The 14,797-nt window shown below is 40.8% G+C and overlaps 1 protein-coding gene across 3 annotated transcripts in view; it reads left to right on the forward strand.

The window, feature by feature from the left end:
- FSIP1 (fibrous sheath interacting protein 1) overlaps positions 1-14,797 on the forward strand; it is a 197,624-nt gene that overhangs the window by 174,555 nt on the left and 8,272 nt on the right. For all 3 annotated transcript variants that reach the window (XM_058738238.1, XM_058738237.1, XM_058738239.1), the window contains exon 11: positions 9,062-9,572. In XM_058738238.1, coding sequence (XP_058594221.1) covers positions 9,062-9,572 — 511 coding nt within the window. The remainder of the gene's footprint in view (positions 1-9,061; positions 9,573-14,797) is intronic.

Consider the following 14,797-nt stretch of genomic DNA (forward strand, 5'->3'; position numbering starts at 1 on the left):
AATGCTACAATAGTGAGATACTTCTCACAGCAAGAGGCAGAGCTGTCCTTGGAGCAGCTGATGAATGTGGCACTGATCACATATGAGGGCCCATGTCTCTGGAAAGAAGTACTTATGGTCAGAGTCCGGAGATCTTACTCAATCCATTGATGAAGCTGTGTAGGGCCGGTAGGCCATGCCATATCTCCACCTTGTTTCAGCTCTTGTAGATGGCCTCCTCCATGCCCTTCTGGACTGGGTGATCATTTATTTTTCCTGACACCTGTTGGATGTACTCCCTTGGCCTGGCCTTAAGTGAGCTCCTGTAGTGACCACAGCTCACCCAGAAAATGCATGTTGAAGATACCAGAGATAGAGTTATAGGGTTACCCTTTCTTCATTTGGGAAGTTGATGTCAAGAGAAGTGCTTGTATTTCTAGAGGGGGAGCCCTGTGGGCATACAGAGGTTCTTTAGGTTTTCATTATACTGAATTAATCTAATTTGACTCATCTTTCATGTGACCTCCTACAATGGGTGAGGCTTGATCTGGACTCTGGCCCAGGTTAAAGCATTTAACTAGCTAATGGCCTCTTTGACTTCTGACCCCATCATGGCCTCCCTTGACCCAGTCTGTCTCTCTAACATAGTAAAAATAGGCTTTCAAACTGAAAATAGGGAAGACCATGCAAATCCAAATGATTTTCTTTTTTTTTTTAAGTTTATTTATTTTGAGAGAGAGAAAGAGACAGAGAGAGAGAGACAACATGTGTGTGTGAGTGGGGGTGGGTGGGAAGGGGAGAGAGAGTGGAGAGAAAATCCCATGCAGGTTCCGTTCTGTCAGTGCAGAGCCCAAGGTGGTGCTCAATCTCATGGTGGTGAGATCATGACCCGAGCCGAAATCAAGTCTGATGCTCAGCAGACTGAGCCACCCAGATGCCCCATGAAAATGATTTTCATAATCGTTATTATCCAATAAACCAGCAATCTTGCATAGTAGGGGGAATTAGTTGCTCTAAAAGTGATGTACTGGATATATTTCCTTGGAGAATGGGGGTGGGTAGGTGGTCCAGCTCACCAGAAAAAAAGTGCTCTGTCTACAAACTTGGTCTCTTCATTTTCAGGAACCCGCCAGCCAAGCTTCGTTTTGCTGGGAGTATGAGGAGCAGGGGTGCCAGGCTCCTTGCCTCTAGCTGCAGCACTGGAACCCGAGCCTTGTTTCTGAACAGGAAGTTGTAGATATGTGACAAAAGGGCCATTCCAGCAACTTGCTCTGAACAAGGGGAATGTGATCTGAGCAGACTTGCTGTCTCTACTGCTAGAAAACAGCCGCTTCTGGCAACCCTCGAATGAAAAATTCCCACCAAATAGAAGACTTAGAGTCTCTTTTCAGGTCATCCTTTTAGAAATCAAAGTAGTGAAATTGGTCTAATTTTCCTTTGAACACAACTGCACCCTTCTGACTATGTCACCCACTAATGCGGAGTTCCTGGCCCCTTTTCAAGTTGCCGGAACTGAGGATTCCACTTCCAGCTTCTAGCTCTTCCCATCCATGCTCACCGTTATCTCACACGCTGGGACCACGCTGCCATCCCACCCCTCCCATCTTTGAAGTGACACAACAGGAAGTCTGCATTCCTGATGCCAGGGAGACCTGCTCTGGCTGCTGGGCTGTTGAAGGAAGAACCATTACAGAATGTTCTGGGGGCATGGCAGCCTTTCACGAGGCAAACCCCTCGGGCAAAACCTTCCAGGCCCTGCTTGGCCCAGCTGTTCAGGGAAGATCAGTGGCCTGAGCAAGGGCGGTGTCCTGTTCTGTATGGTTACTTTGATATGCCAGGCCCCACATACAAGCAGCCTTCCAATACCACCACATCATTCACAAACTCATCTCAGAGCCACTTGCCTTGACCTATTTCACACTCTGTGTTATTCTAGCCACTGATCCTCCCGGCTTCTGACCTGGGGGCTGACTCACTTTCCTGTTTACAGCCTTGCCTCAACCCTCATTCCTAATGTTTTACATAGTTTCTTTGGCAATGACCTTTGCTTCCCTTTTGACTAGAGTTCAGATTCTCCTCTGGCCAGACAACCTGTGACTATTCTGGGCAGAAGTATGCCAGAGCTTACCTGGCTCCCAGCACCCTTGGTCCCTGGTGTGGCCTCCTAAGAGTGCTGTGTCTGCCAGACTGGCCTTTGCGTGATTGGGGTAGCCTCAGTGAAAGAGGGGAAGGTGGAAGAATGGAATATGGAGGGAAGGAGCTAGGAAGACATGGACGAATAAGCGCCTTCCTTCTGTGAAAGGAAGCACTATTAAAGGGAACACCTATCATTTTACGCCCATGACTTTTAGATTTGCTCCATCTCAAAGAGGCACAGCAAGTGATATGAACTTTTTGAGTCTGTATGGGCTGATTGGGAGCATATGGGTAGCGCTTGATAGTAGGGTTGCTCTGTATTCTAACTGGAAGTCCAACTTCTCATTCTATCCACAAGTGAATATTTCCCAACGAGTAATTCTACTTTTATTTCTCAATGAACTATTCAGTGCATACTCAGATTGAATGAGACTGGTGAAGTTTGAAAACACCATGATTTCTAATCAATGAAGTTGGCCATACAACTTCATTGAGTGTCAAGTTTCTTTCTGATGCTCTACATATGGTAGATTTATTTCAGGGATTCCTGCTCTGTTCACATCTTCTTCTCTGAGAAATCCCCCTTACCCACAGCACTCCCCAAAACATGGACTTGGGTGACCATGTTCATACCATGGGACCCTCACCACAGGTGAATGGACTAGTGATGGACCCTTGAAGCTGATATCATCAGTTCTTCATTGAGTCAATGACCAGCCAGGCCATCTTGCTTGAAAATTTGAGCCAATGGGCATAAAGATCATTGTCAGTCATTGGTGGGTGCTAGACTCTTAAGGTTATGTTGAATAGAACCAGAGTCAATTCATGCTACATAGGCAAGCTGAGGTTGTGAGACAGCGGAAAGCATTAATAAGCAGAGAAAGCTTGTTTGCAGAGAGGAGGATGCATCAGACAAGCAGGGAGTTAAGGGACTCCCTGAGACAGGGACTCAGTGAGAGAAAGATGAAGCACATGACCTAGGTTCCTGTGGCTTCCCAGCTCCCGACCCCAAAAGGTCTCTCTGTCCTTCATTTCCTACTTGTTGGTATCCATGAGATGATTTCTTAGATCCAAGACCAAATCATCTCTACTGCCTCGGAGAGTTTTCCAGACAAGAGAAAGTTGAAGGATTAGATCATTGCTTGACTTTTTCTTTTCCCTTCCCTTCCCTTCCCTTCCCTTCCCTTCCCTTCCCTTCCCTTCCCTTCCCTTCCCTTCCCTTCCCTTCCCTTCCCTTCCCTTTCCTTCCTTCCTTCCTTCCTTCCTTCCTTCCTTCCTTCCTTCCTTCCTTCCTTCCTTCCTTTCTCTTCTCTTCTCTTCTCTTCTCTTCTCTTCTCTTCTCTTCTCTTCTCTTCTCTTCTCTTCTCTTCTCTTCTCTTTTTTTAGATAAGGATTGCTGTTCCTTCTGGCTAAAAAACCTTACTAAAATAAACTACTTCTTATGTGTTGCCAGCCAGTGGCTGCAAGGGAAAGTTGTAAACTTTTGACAATTAAGGAAAGGGTGGAATGTTTTCTACTTGCTTATTTTGCAGTAGAGCTTGATGTCATTGGAAGCTATTTTTTACATCCATATTCTTGTTGTTAATCATTTAGGACATTCTGGCTTTTAACTGTTTTCTCACTTGTGATAACCACATTGACTTTATAGGGTGTGTCCTTAGGAACTCACCATTTGTGGAAAAAAAAAAAAACCCACAGAAAGCCCAACATTACACATAAGCTTACATCAAAGGATGAGATAGCCTCTGCTCATTTACAGTAGTGGGATTTCTGATTATCTGTACCAGAGACAAATTCTTGATTGCCTTGTCAACAAATTCAGTGCCCAAATAACTAGGGATTTTTATGGCTGGGGAAACTCCAGATATATAGCATAAGGGAAGAGGCAGGGATGAGGGTGGGGTAATTGAGGCCGTGATCTATCTCCAGCAATTACAAGTTGTGCTCCTCATCAGACTTAGCTCCTACACCAAATTGGTATTTATCTGGATGGAGAAGTGTAAATAGTGGGCACCCTGGGGGTAGAGTTGGGGTTATCCCCCTTTTTTTTCTTCCTGAGATGAGCTGAAAGAGAGGGCAGTCTTAAGTTTGCATAAGACACTAAGGTAGTCTGGGTGATACAATTCAAAGTTCGGTAAAATCCTCTACAGGAAGAGATTTCATACCTGAGGGAATGGACAGAAAAATGACTGCCAGTTGGGAAAAAGATACTTAGGGAATGATACAGGGAGAACTCACTTACAGTGAGAGGCTATGGAGCCTAATTGTTAGGCACGTGAGCTATGGACCCAGACTACATCGATTCACGACCTGGGTCTACCACTTAGTAGCTGTATGACCAGGCACAGATTACTTAATTTCTTGGTGCCTCACTTTCTTCATCTATAAAACAGGAATAACAGTAGTACCCACCTCATTGGTTTGTTGTGAAGATTAAAGGAATTGATGCACATCATACTTATAGAGCAGTGTCTGGCCCAGAGTAGGTGCTTAATAAATGCTAGTGATTACTGTTCTGTAAGACATCACCAGGTATGTCAACAAGATCAGCAAGATGCACGAGAACTAGCACCACAAGTATTCTATATTCTTGTTCTGTTGAGAAAATCCAATGTATTTCCTCTTTGACTGTGGAATGTGTGTGTTTTGGCTAAAATAAGAAAGAAGGTGCACGAAAGGGCTACTAAAACGAAGATGGGAACAGAGGGGCTTTCACATAAGGAGGATAAATAGATTGGGTTCTGGTCTGGAAAAATGAAGACTGAGATGCACTAGGATGAATTTTGTGAGAGACAGGAATAGAATGAATAATAACTTGTTTATGAAATACTGGAAAATTAGAACTGGCGTGAAAGACGAATACTTTGAGGTGAATACTTAAACAGATGGTTACTTGACTGTGCTTGCTGGGAGTCGCTCAGTTATGGAGCTCGTTAAGCTCGTGAGTTTCAAAGTAATCCTAATGATGGGGGTGGGTTATGGTCCTTTAACTATCAAGGGTCATTAGGGATGTTTGTGATAGGGTCCAGTCCAGCATTTGTAATAACTTATATTAATGTAGTATGTAGCTGTTTCAAAACACTCAGCAACCTTAATTCACTTGATTCCCACAACAGTGAGCTCCTGAGCTTACACTGTGGGCAAGTCTCTGCAGGGAATCAAAAGGTGCGAAAGATGACTCCTGTTGAAGGTTCTGATCTGTGTTGCCACCCAGAAAACACTGTAATTAAATTAACTTAATTTGAAGGTTTCGTGTAGTTGGTTCACTTTTACTTACTTGTAAGGTCTTGAGACCAGGGAATTTTTGCTGACTTTTTGAGTTCAGGATTGGTATTGTGAAGAAATTAAGGAAATAAAAGTTCTCTTTTTGTTATTGTTTTGCTTTCATGAATTCTATCAAGGTGATACGCTAATGTCAACAGAAAACTTATATTTATTTTTATTATTAGAGTAGTTACTCATAAATATCAGTTTTAGAGCTCTAGGTTAATTTAGAGACCATCTTCTTCAATTCCTCCTTTCGCCACTGAAGGAGGTGGGCCCCTTGGGTGACTTTTACAAGGTGGCAAAGCTTGGACCAACGCCCAAGTTCTAGTCTCTGGTGTTTTCTTTCCCATCAGGCTGCTTCCCCCAGAGGATCAGTGTGATTGTAGTTGAGCTTATTTCTGTGTACACACAGACTCAGATGTGTTATGATTTATCTTGGAGCAGACTTATTATGAAGCCAATGAAGCTTAAGCTTCAGGGCCCCTCACTTGTATGAGCCTTGAGTGGGGAGAGGAAACTAGGTTGCAAACAGGAAACATTTCTATATAAACGTTTCTGGTAAATGACCTAAAGAGGTAATGTAAGAGATGGACTTGGCTTTCCAAGGCTCCAGTCATTTGTTGTGACCTTTCTCACATTCTAAGAAAAAGGAACTCCTCTAGTACCTATTTTCTATTTGCAGTTTTGTATTCCTTTTCTTAAAGAAGTACCCCTTCCCTGCTGCAAGATTATAAATTTCAGGCTCTGTGAAACCTGATTTGCTTCTGATGCCCAAAGATGTAATCAGTTGGACATTTCATTGTAATATTTCAGATTTTGATTTTTGAATTAATTTTTATTAAAAAAAATTGAATAGATTTAAATTACTTCTATTTTTATGTTTCATTTTAATTTTAGTTTTTGTTATAGTAAGAAAATAACAAGTTGTGTTAAAATTTTGTAAGCAAAAATGGTAGCTCCCTGCCCCAGCCTTCCCCACCCCTTACTTTTGTTCTCCAGAGTCAAGCACTCTTAATTCTTTTAGATATTTTCCCCTACTGCTTACCTCTATGTTGTTTTTTAATAACTTGCTATCTTAATTAATCACTTTTATGTCAATTTACAATAATATAAAATTTTATATCAATAATACAATAGTATTGTATTACTATATCAGTTGTATGTTGACTTCTTGTAATGGTAGCTAAGGATTTAACTTTAACTCTTAAAATTCCTTCTCTCTCCTCTTATTTCCCCCAAATAGTCACATCACAATTTTTGGTTACCTCTGTCATCACTATTTATATTATGATGGCCATGCAAATATTATTTACAGCAAAAGCAAGTAGAATCCTATGGTATCCCTTCTTGTTCAACTTTTTATTTGTCCTAAAGTAAATTATCTTATTTTCTTTTGCTTAATTTTCTATTTTATCTGAGACTAACTCTCCTTTCTTTTCATAGAGCTTTTTGTTTTCCCCAGAGTCTGCCCATAATTGCTTTGTTGTTCCTTTTACTTAATTTTCTGTGTATCTTGCCAAATACATCATCAGAACTACCAAGCATCTATTTTATCAATATTATTTGTGGAAGTGGTCAAATATATCAGATAATCTATCTGTCTTCTACCTCCTCTTTCTCCCCTTCACCCCCCATCCCTGACCCCAGACCTTCTTGCATAATCCTTCATCCTCCTCTAGTATGGAGTGTTTTTTTTTTTTTTTTCCTTCCCCTACTGTCTGGAAATTTCATATGATAAGCCTTTGGTGAGGATGATTTGTGAAGGTGACAATGGGCCCTTTCTAAATCTCGGGGAATTGTCTCCCCATTTTAAGCAATTTTATGTAGGGCACCTGGGTGGCTCAGTCAGTTAAGGGTCCAACTTTGGCTCAGGTCTTGATCTCGTGGTTCATGAGTTTGAGCCCCATGTTGGGCTCTGTGCTAACAGCTCAGAGCCTGGAGCCTGCTTGATTCTGTGTCTCCCTCTCTCTCTGCCCTTCTGCTGCTCATGCTCTGTCTCTGTCTCAAAAATGAATAAACCTTAAAAAAAGTTTAAAAGTAACCAATTTTATGTAACAATTTTAAATAAGCAGATTTTGAAAGTGTATTTTAAATATCTACTACCATTCAAGGACTGCCTTTATTTTCTGGTTGACTAGATTTTCATAGTAGGGTGAAGGGAACTCTCCTAATAATGGATAAAGTACCACATCTGGATGCCTAAAGTGTCTGGTAATTAAAAGAAGCATTTGCTAGTATATAATCCAACTCCTATTTTCTGACATGTATATTAATCTTAGGGTGAGTTATCTAAATTTTGAATCCCAGATAATTATTAAGAATATATTCTCAGATAATTTCTTGTGTACTTGTCACTATGAAAACTAGTTTTTAATATATGAAGTTAAATGTAATTTTAAGACACAAAATATGTTTTAAAAGCTTGTTTTACATATTGTTTTTTGTTAGCTGCCTTAGAAGCATTACACGAGAATAGGGAATTAACTATCCAATAATACCTTCCCTCCTTGATACTTTATACATGTCGAATATTTGGTTAATTCTACTGGATCCTAAGTAGGGCAATAGCATTGTTTTAGTTTACTGAAGTAGAAATTAAGGCCATTGCGATTCATGATTAGGTCTTCTTATGCGGACTTCTTATTCTTAGATAATGCATTCCCCTGTAAAGAAGGATACATGTTTTCCTAAATAATCCACTATATAAATGAGGAATGGTGCTGACTCTTTAGAGAAGGAGAACTTATTTTCAGTGTTTTTCAGTATATTTTAATCCTATTCCTTTTGAGATTGATGCGATTCAAGGGGCTTGCTATTCAGTTGAATTCTTGTGAAACATAGCTCTATACTTTCATTTGATTTTTAAAAAAATTTCCTAAGATCATCATTGGAAGAAAACAATGTTTCTGAATCCTTAAGATCTTGGTTGAAATGCTCAGCCCTGATAGCCTGTACAGGCAGAGATGGAATGTCTGTCATCAAATCCTCCTCCCAGAATGCACTGCTATTGGAATGCCCCTGGCCTCTGTCTAGATCTAGTTTTGAAACAACTACACATCTCAGGATGCATCACCCCTTCACCCTTTCTTTTCTGTCTTCAGTCATATTGTCCACTCAAAGTTGTGGACAGACATAGAAGTGATAAATCCCCAGGGGCAGGTGTAGTTTGACCTGTTTGCCCGAGATTTTCCCCCCAGATTTTTAAGAAATTGGGTGGTGATGGGGTTCACACTGAGGAGTAGTAGAAAACAGAGAAACACCTAATGGAGATTATGGCAGGATTCCTAGCTGGTTATCAATGGGCTGGTTGCTTACTTCCCTACTTGATGTCCTAAGACTTACAGAATTGAAAGTGCTTTTCTAATATCTCCATTTCAACTTACTTCCACATGTAGAGAGGGTGTTAGTGGTTAATTTGGTGTGGTAACTTATTTCCATCAGTTTTCAGGGATTTTCCCAGGATTTTAGTAGGCATGATGGATTCTAAAACTGTTCTCTGGGGATGCTGTACGTTTCTCCTGAAATTGTGGATACTTTAAAATGAATGATTTTGCTGTTTGAGTGTTTTGTATAAGGGATTTCTTGGCACTTACACTTATACTGTATTACTGGAAACTATCAAAAATAAATGTGTTTACTCAATCACCTAACCATGAAAACATTTGGTTTGTTTCATCAGTTAGATTCAACATCACCTCTCTCTGAGGAACGGTTAAAGTGTCTTCTGGATGAATGCACACTCAGACAAAAATCCATGATTAGACTTTCTTCAGAAAGAGAAAAGGAAGACGTAGAGGATTCAACAGCCCAGTCCCCCCATCTTTCCAGATCTGTCCTCTCTGAGCTACTAAATGGGTCAGAAACAAAAGTCACAAGCACAGAGGTAAAAGATGCAAATATGTCTGAAAATGCAGAATGTGAAACATGTACAGGTTACTATCTCACCAAAGCCTTGACTGGGCATTACATGTCTCAAGCACTTGTCATCGAAGCAGAGAATTTGAGATGCCTCCAATTTCCCAAGGACAAGGTTATTAGTGACACAAAGGACTATTTTATGTCGAAGACTATTGGCATTGGGAGACTGAAAAGGCCCTCTTTCTTGGATGATCCACTGTATGACATCAATGTGAGCCTTTCATCTGAAGACCATCGTCTGGAAGTCAGCTCTCCAGAGAAACCAAAAATGGGTAAGGCGTAGAAGATGTGTATTTTGGTGAATAATACTAAGCATCTCAATATAAAGGTGTTATAGTTTAAGGTAGAACAGGATAGGAAGTCATAGATGGTGTCAATAGCATGCAACATAACAAATTTATCAACGTTTGTATGAGATCAAGGTTGGAATTAGTGCTCTTATGAGATATATTATTCCTAATGGTGATTAATACATATTCTGGGTGGCTATACAGGAAACAGTGATGATTTCAGAATGAAAGAGAATTTAGTTTGGACAGATACAAATAATTTGGATAGCTTGCTTAGTCTTTTAACTTCCAATTTCAGTGATGAGAATTTATTCCAAGGGATGAATTTGTAAAATGTGAAATGCATTTTATTAGTGGTTTTATTCGTTTCTACACAAGTTCCCATCCCAGCTACTTGTATGCCCTCAGGCATTTTGTCTTGATCCGGTGTTGCATTTTACAGTGGTACAATGGTACAGGTTATAAACACTATGGATATTTTTTGACATAAACAAATATTCAATTATTTATCTAAGTTAGAAGTCTAACATAATCTGTGTTGTATGTGGTAAGTCTATTTAAATAGCCTCAACTTTTCCTCTAATGTAGATAATGCTATTGATGATGTATTTTCTATTAAATCTATATCTTTCTATAATTATCTATATATTACCAATGAAATCTGTAATCTATTAATTCTGAACTAACTCCCCAGTCCCATATTTCTAACTGCCCGCTAGCCGGCTCCATGAGGTTATGGCCTCAAACTGATTTCCTCATCTTTCCTTTCAACTCAGATTTTCCTCTTTTCTTTCTGTTTCCTCACTCACCCAGGTTCTGTTTGAGTCATCATTGAATCTCCTGTCTCTTTTGCTCCCCACCTTCAACCTTCAGTATTGTTTGTTCTACTTTTGCAGTGTTTCCCATGCCCATCCCTTCTTTGTTCTTCCTGCTGCCTCAGCTGGACCAGAGTAAAAGCCCTCTGATCTGATCTGGTCCATCCTCCCCGCCTCTGATCTCTCACCTCCTCCAGCCCCTGCTGACCCCCACTAAACAAACTCCTCCAAAGTACAGCTTTGATAGCCACACCTCCCAGCTCAGAAAACTTCTTGAGCTCTCCACTGCCCGCTGAATGACACCCGAATTCTTTCCCTTGATGTTCAAGGCCTCCACAGTCTGACTTCAATCTCTTTGTAATCACTCTCTACCTAGTTCTCTAAATGTTATTCAGGTTATGGCTAATCTGGTCTCAGGATTTCCGGTGCTTTCCTCTGCCCCTGTATTAGCCCCTACTCTTTACTTCTGAAGAATGTTCAGGTACCCCTTCAATGGCAGATGAATTCCAACCCCATCCTTTCTGAATGTAACCTTCCTTGTTTCTCTCTTTTAAATGTTTGATTTCTCCTCTGAATGTCCAAGAACATTGGTCCCCTATCAGATCATTTCACTCATACTGTTGTGAAGTTGTTATGCACACACACACTTTCTCTTCCTTAGAATTGTGTAGTACTTTTGAGGACAAAGATCCTATCTTTTGATTTATTGTTACTTCTGTGATGTCCAAAGCGCAGTCATAAACCAAGTGCTTGTTTAATAAATGAAACAAATTAAATTATCCAGTTTTAGAATAATATGCTGAAAATATAGTTCACACTTATTCTTCACAGTGTGAATGAAAGCAGGTGGTATTGCTTAAGAGCTATGTAAGCCTTGGGGCACCTGGGTGGCTCAGTGGGTTTAGCATCCAACTCTTGATTTTGGCTCAGGTGATGATCTCACAGTGGTGGGATCGAGACCCATGCGGACAGCCCAGAGCCTGCTGGGGATTCTCTCTCCCTCTCTGCCCCTCCCCCCACTGTACTCTCTCTTTCACAAAATAAATAAAAAAGGGAACTATGCAAGCCTCACATTCTCTATAAATATTTGGAACTTTCCCCCTTTTTAAATGAAATTTTACAAGCTATGAAGTTTTTACCCAACAGCAGAGTTCATTTTTACAATATGCAATTCGATTAGACGGCTGCATTATGCATATCCCCACTAAGGATCTTCATTTAACAAATGAACTATGAAAACTTTGTTCTATTCTCAAATTGCAGTATATTTTCTTTCTTTTTGGATAAAGGGTTGTCATCAGAGAAAGTATCTCCTCTTTGTCTACTGTAGGCAAACCTGCTAACTTTGTGGTGATTTATTGTATTTGGGATCCCATTCCCTTGGTAAGGGGGTTTAGAACAGCACTTTGCTAAACTATGACTTTGCTTCTATGGGAACTTGAGTCACACTGATGTATATCTGCTTCTGAGCAGAACATAACAAGATGGAATGAACTAGAACTTAACATGGCTTGCTGGAAAGAAGCTGTGAGGGTTTACCTACAACTTCATGGAACATGCCTCTGAAGGCACCAGATAACCCTAATGTACGATTAGCACAACTCTTGTGAGTTTGGAGGCTTGAGATGGCCTACATGTGAATACGTGAGCCACATTTTATTTTCTGTTTATTACATTTTTGTTTGTTAGTTTCGGTTTATTACATACTTTAAGGCATAGGTTCTGCACGATCATTTTGAGTGCCTGTCAGTGTATCGGAGGTTGGAGTTTTTCACTTTACTAACCTCAGTGTTCAGGATCGAAATACTTTGCTAATCAATTTTATTCTAAAATACTAAACGGAAATTTTATGCTTTCTACCAAAGTGAACACCAAAACTGAATGCCAAACCAGTTTTCTTGGCAAAAAGCCCTTTACAGACATAACTTTAATGAGGAATAGCAGTGTTTTCAGCAGCAACATTATATTCAGGTCTTTCTTAGGAAATAGACACACGTGAATGTGATTCAGAGCAGATTTCTAGAAACAGGCAGGAGTGAATGAGAAAAACCATTTATCATTTTCTCTTTCAGTAGCAAGTACTATTGTATATAGTAGTCTTTTTCTTGATGAACCAAGGTCTGTCACAAGTATTAAAATTCTTCTAGAAGGCAGAGTCAGATACAACTTCAAAAAGAGAACCAAACTGAATGCTATTGAGGTCCAGTTTAAATCGTGGTATTGAAAAATAAGGATTTGCCTCACAGCTGTATTAAAAGTTCCATTTTTCTTGTGCTTTCAGCTTAGCGGTAACTACTGATAAAATTTGACTTTCTGGATACAAGGTCCAGTAAATTCAGTGTTGCGCTCACTCACTGTGGGGGCTTGAGGGGACTGATAAATAGGGTTTTCTCTTCCCCACCCAGGTTGGAACCAACTTAGAGATAGATGGACTGTGACGGATGCAGAATAAGGAGGTTGGCTTCATTGCTGATGAAATGTAGGGCGTTGTCGTGACCTGTGTAGGCAGCCAAATGGTCTTCCGAATGCTACGTCCTCCAAGTGAACTCACACACCCAGTCACTGGCAGAGGTGAAAAGACTCAAGCCTCACCTGTGGAAACCTGTCCATGTGGAACCAATAGCCTGGAGGAGTCAAGAAGCATCCTTGGTGGGGGAGGGGTGGCGTGCTAACTCCTGTGGAGGAAGGGGCTGAGCTGAGCTGTTTCTTCCCCCCAAACTCACTGGTCAGAGAACTGGCTCTTTTCTCTTGTGGAGAGTGGAGGAGGCTGGAACAAGGCTGGATGTTTCCCCAGCGTAAGTTTTCCACATCCAAGTGTGAGGAGAGCAGGGAGTAAGCGTTCTTTGGTACCACCTAACCTCAGAGGCACCACGGAGTGTGCTGGCACTTCAGAGAAAAAGTCCTTCAGGTCTATGGTTAGTCTAGTATTTGATCAAATTATCTTTTTTTAAAACTGTTTATTTTTGAGAGGGAGTTGGGGGGGGACGGTCAGAGAGAGAAGGAGAGAGAGAATCCCAAGGAGGCTCCGCCCTGAGCCCTATGTGGGGCTGGAACCCATGAACCGTGAGATCATGACCTGAGCCTCAACCGAGAGTTGGATGCTCAGCCGACCGAGCCACCCAGGTGCCCCTACTCAAGTTCTTATGTTGACTTGCTTTCCAGATAATCCAAACCAAAAGGCATCCGTGCATGGACAGCATTCTTTTTCCCACTAAGTGTTTGAGCTCCTTGTCAACAGAAGTTCATATAGTAAAGAGGAAAATATGAATAACAAAAACAAAAAGAATAGGGCAAAAAGGGACATGAAGCCTGTCACGTAGCAAAAAAAAAAAAAAAAAGTCAGAACTATACTAACTCTTCAAGGAAAACAAAATTCAATTTCCTTCCCATAGGACCCATATGATGAATAGTGCTTTTAAAAATTTCTGTAACAAATGAGTCAGATAAGGTTGTTTTAAAAATAACAACCCTAAATGAAGACTAGGGCCACTGTTTTGGTTTGCTCAGGAAGTGTCCTGGTTTTACCACTGAATGGTTCTTGTCCTTGGAAACCTTTAGTCTCTGGCAAACTGGATGATTGGTCATTGTAAACTGAAAGTGAGAACAAGACACCAGAGAGCAAATTAATGAGTTAAAGCTTGTAGTAGTGTGGGTAAGTAGTAGGATCCCAGACTAGAACATAGAGGAGCAGAGGGAGGGCTGCTGTGCCCACCCACCTGCATGATGTCACCTAGTGGTTGGGAGTGTGGACTCTGAGTGAGGCAGATCTGGGTTTGAATGCTTGCTCTATTAGCAGTGATCTTAGGCAAGTTACTTAATCTCTCTACACCTTGGTTTCCTTATTTAAGATAAGATGGCTTTAATACTTACAATAAGGATCGAATGAGAGAGTCCACATAATTAGGTCAGTGACTAGACTGAGTTGGCTTATACTGGTCCCTCCTTATCTGTGGTTTCAGTTACCTGTGGTCCGCAGCATTCCAGAAGCAGGTGATTCTTCTGACAGTAGGTCAGAAGGTTAACAGTAGGCCAACACTATGTCACAATGTCTGTGCCATTCACCTTCATCTCCTCGTGTAAGCATCTTATCACTTCACATCATCACAAGAAGGGTGAGTACAGTACAAGACACTTTGAGAGCGACCATGTGCACAAAACTTTGATCGCAGTATGTTACCATTGTTCTATTTTATTGGTTATTTCAATCTTTTATGTGCCTAATTTATAAATTAAACCTTACCAGAGGCATGGATGTATAGGAAAGATCCTAGTGTATGTAGGGTTTGGTACTATCTATGATCTCAGGTATGCACTGAGGGTCTTGGAACATATTCCTTGTGGGTAAGAGGGACTAATGTATTGAACATTTAATCAGGAGATTGCCTATAAAAG

Source organism: Neofelis nebulosa, chromosome 7 (genome assembly GCF_028018385.1).
Source record: "Neofelis nebulosa isolate mNeoNeb1 chromosome 7, mNeoNeb1.pri, whole genome shotgun sequence".
Lineage (NCBI taxonomy): Eukaryota > Metazoa > Chordata > Mammalia > Carnivora > Felidae > Neofelis > Neofelis nebulosa.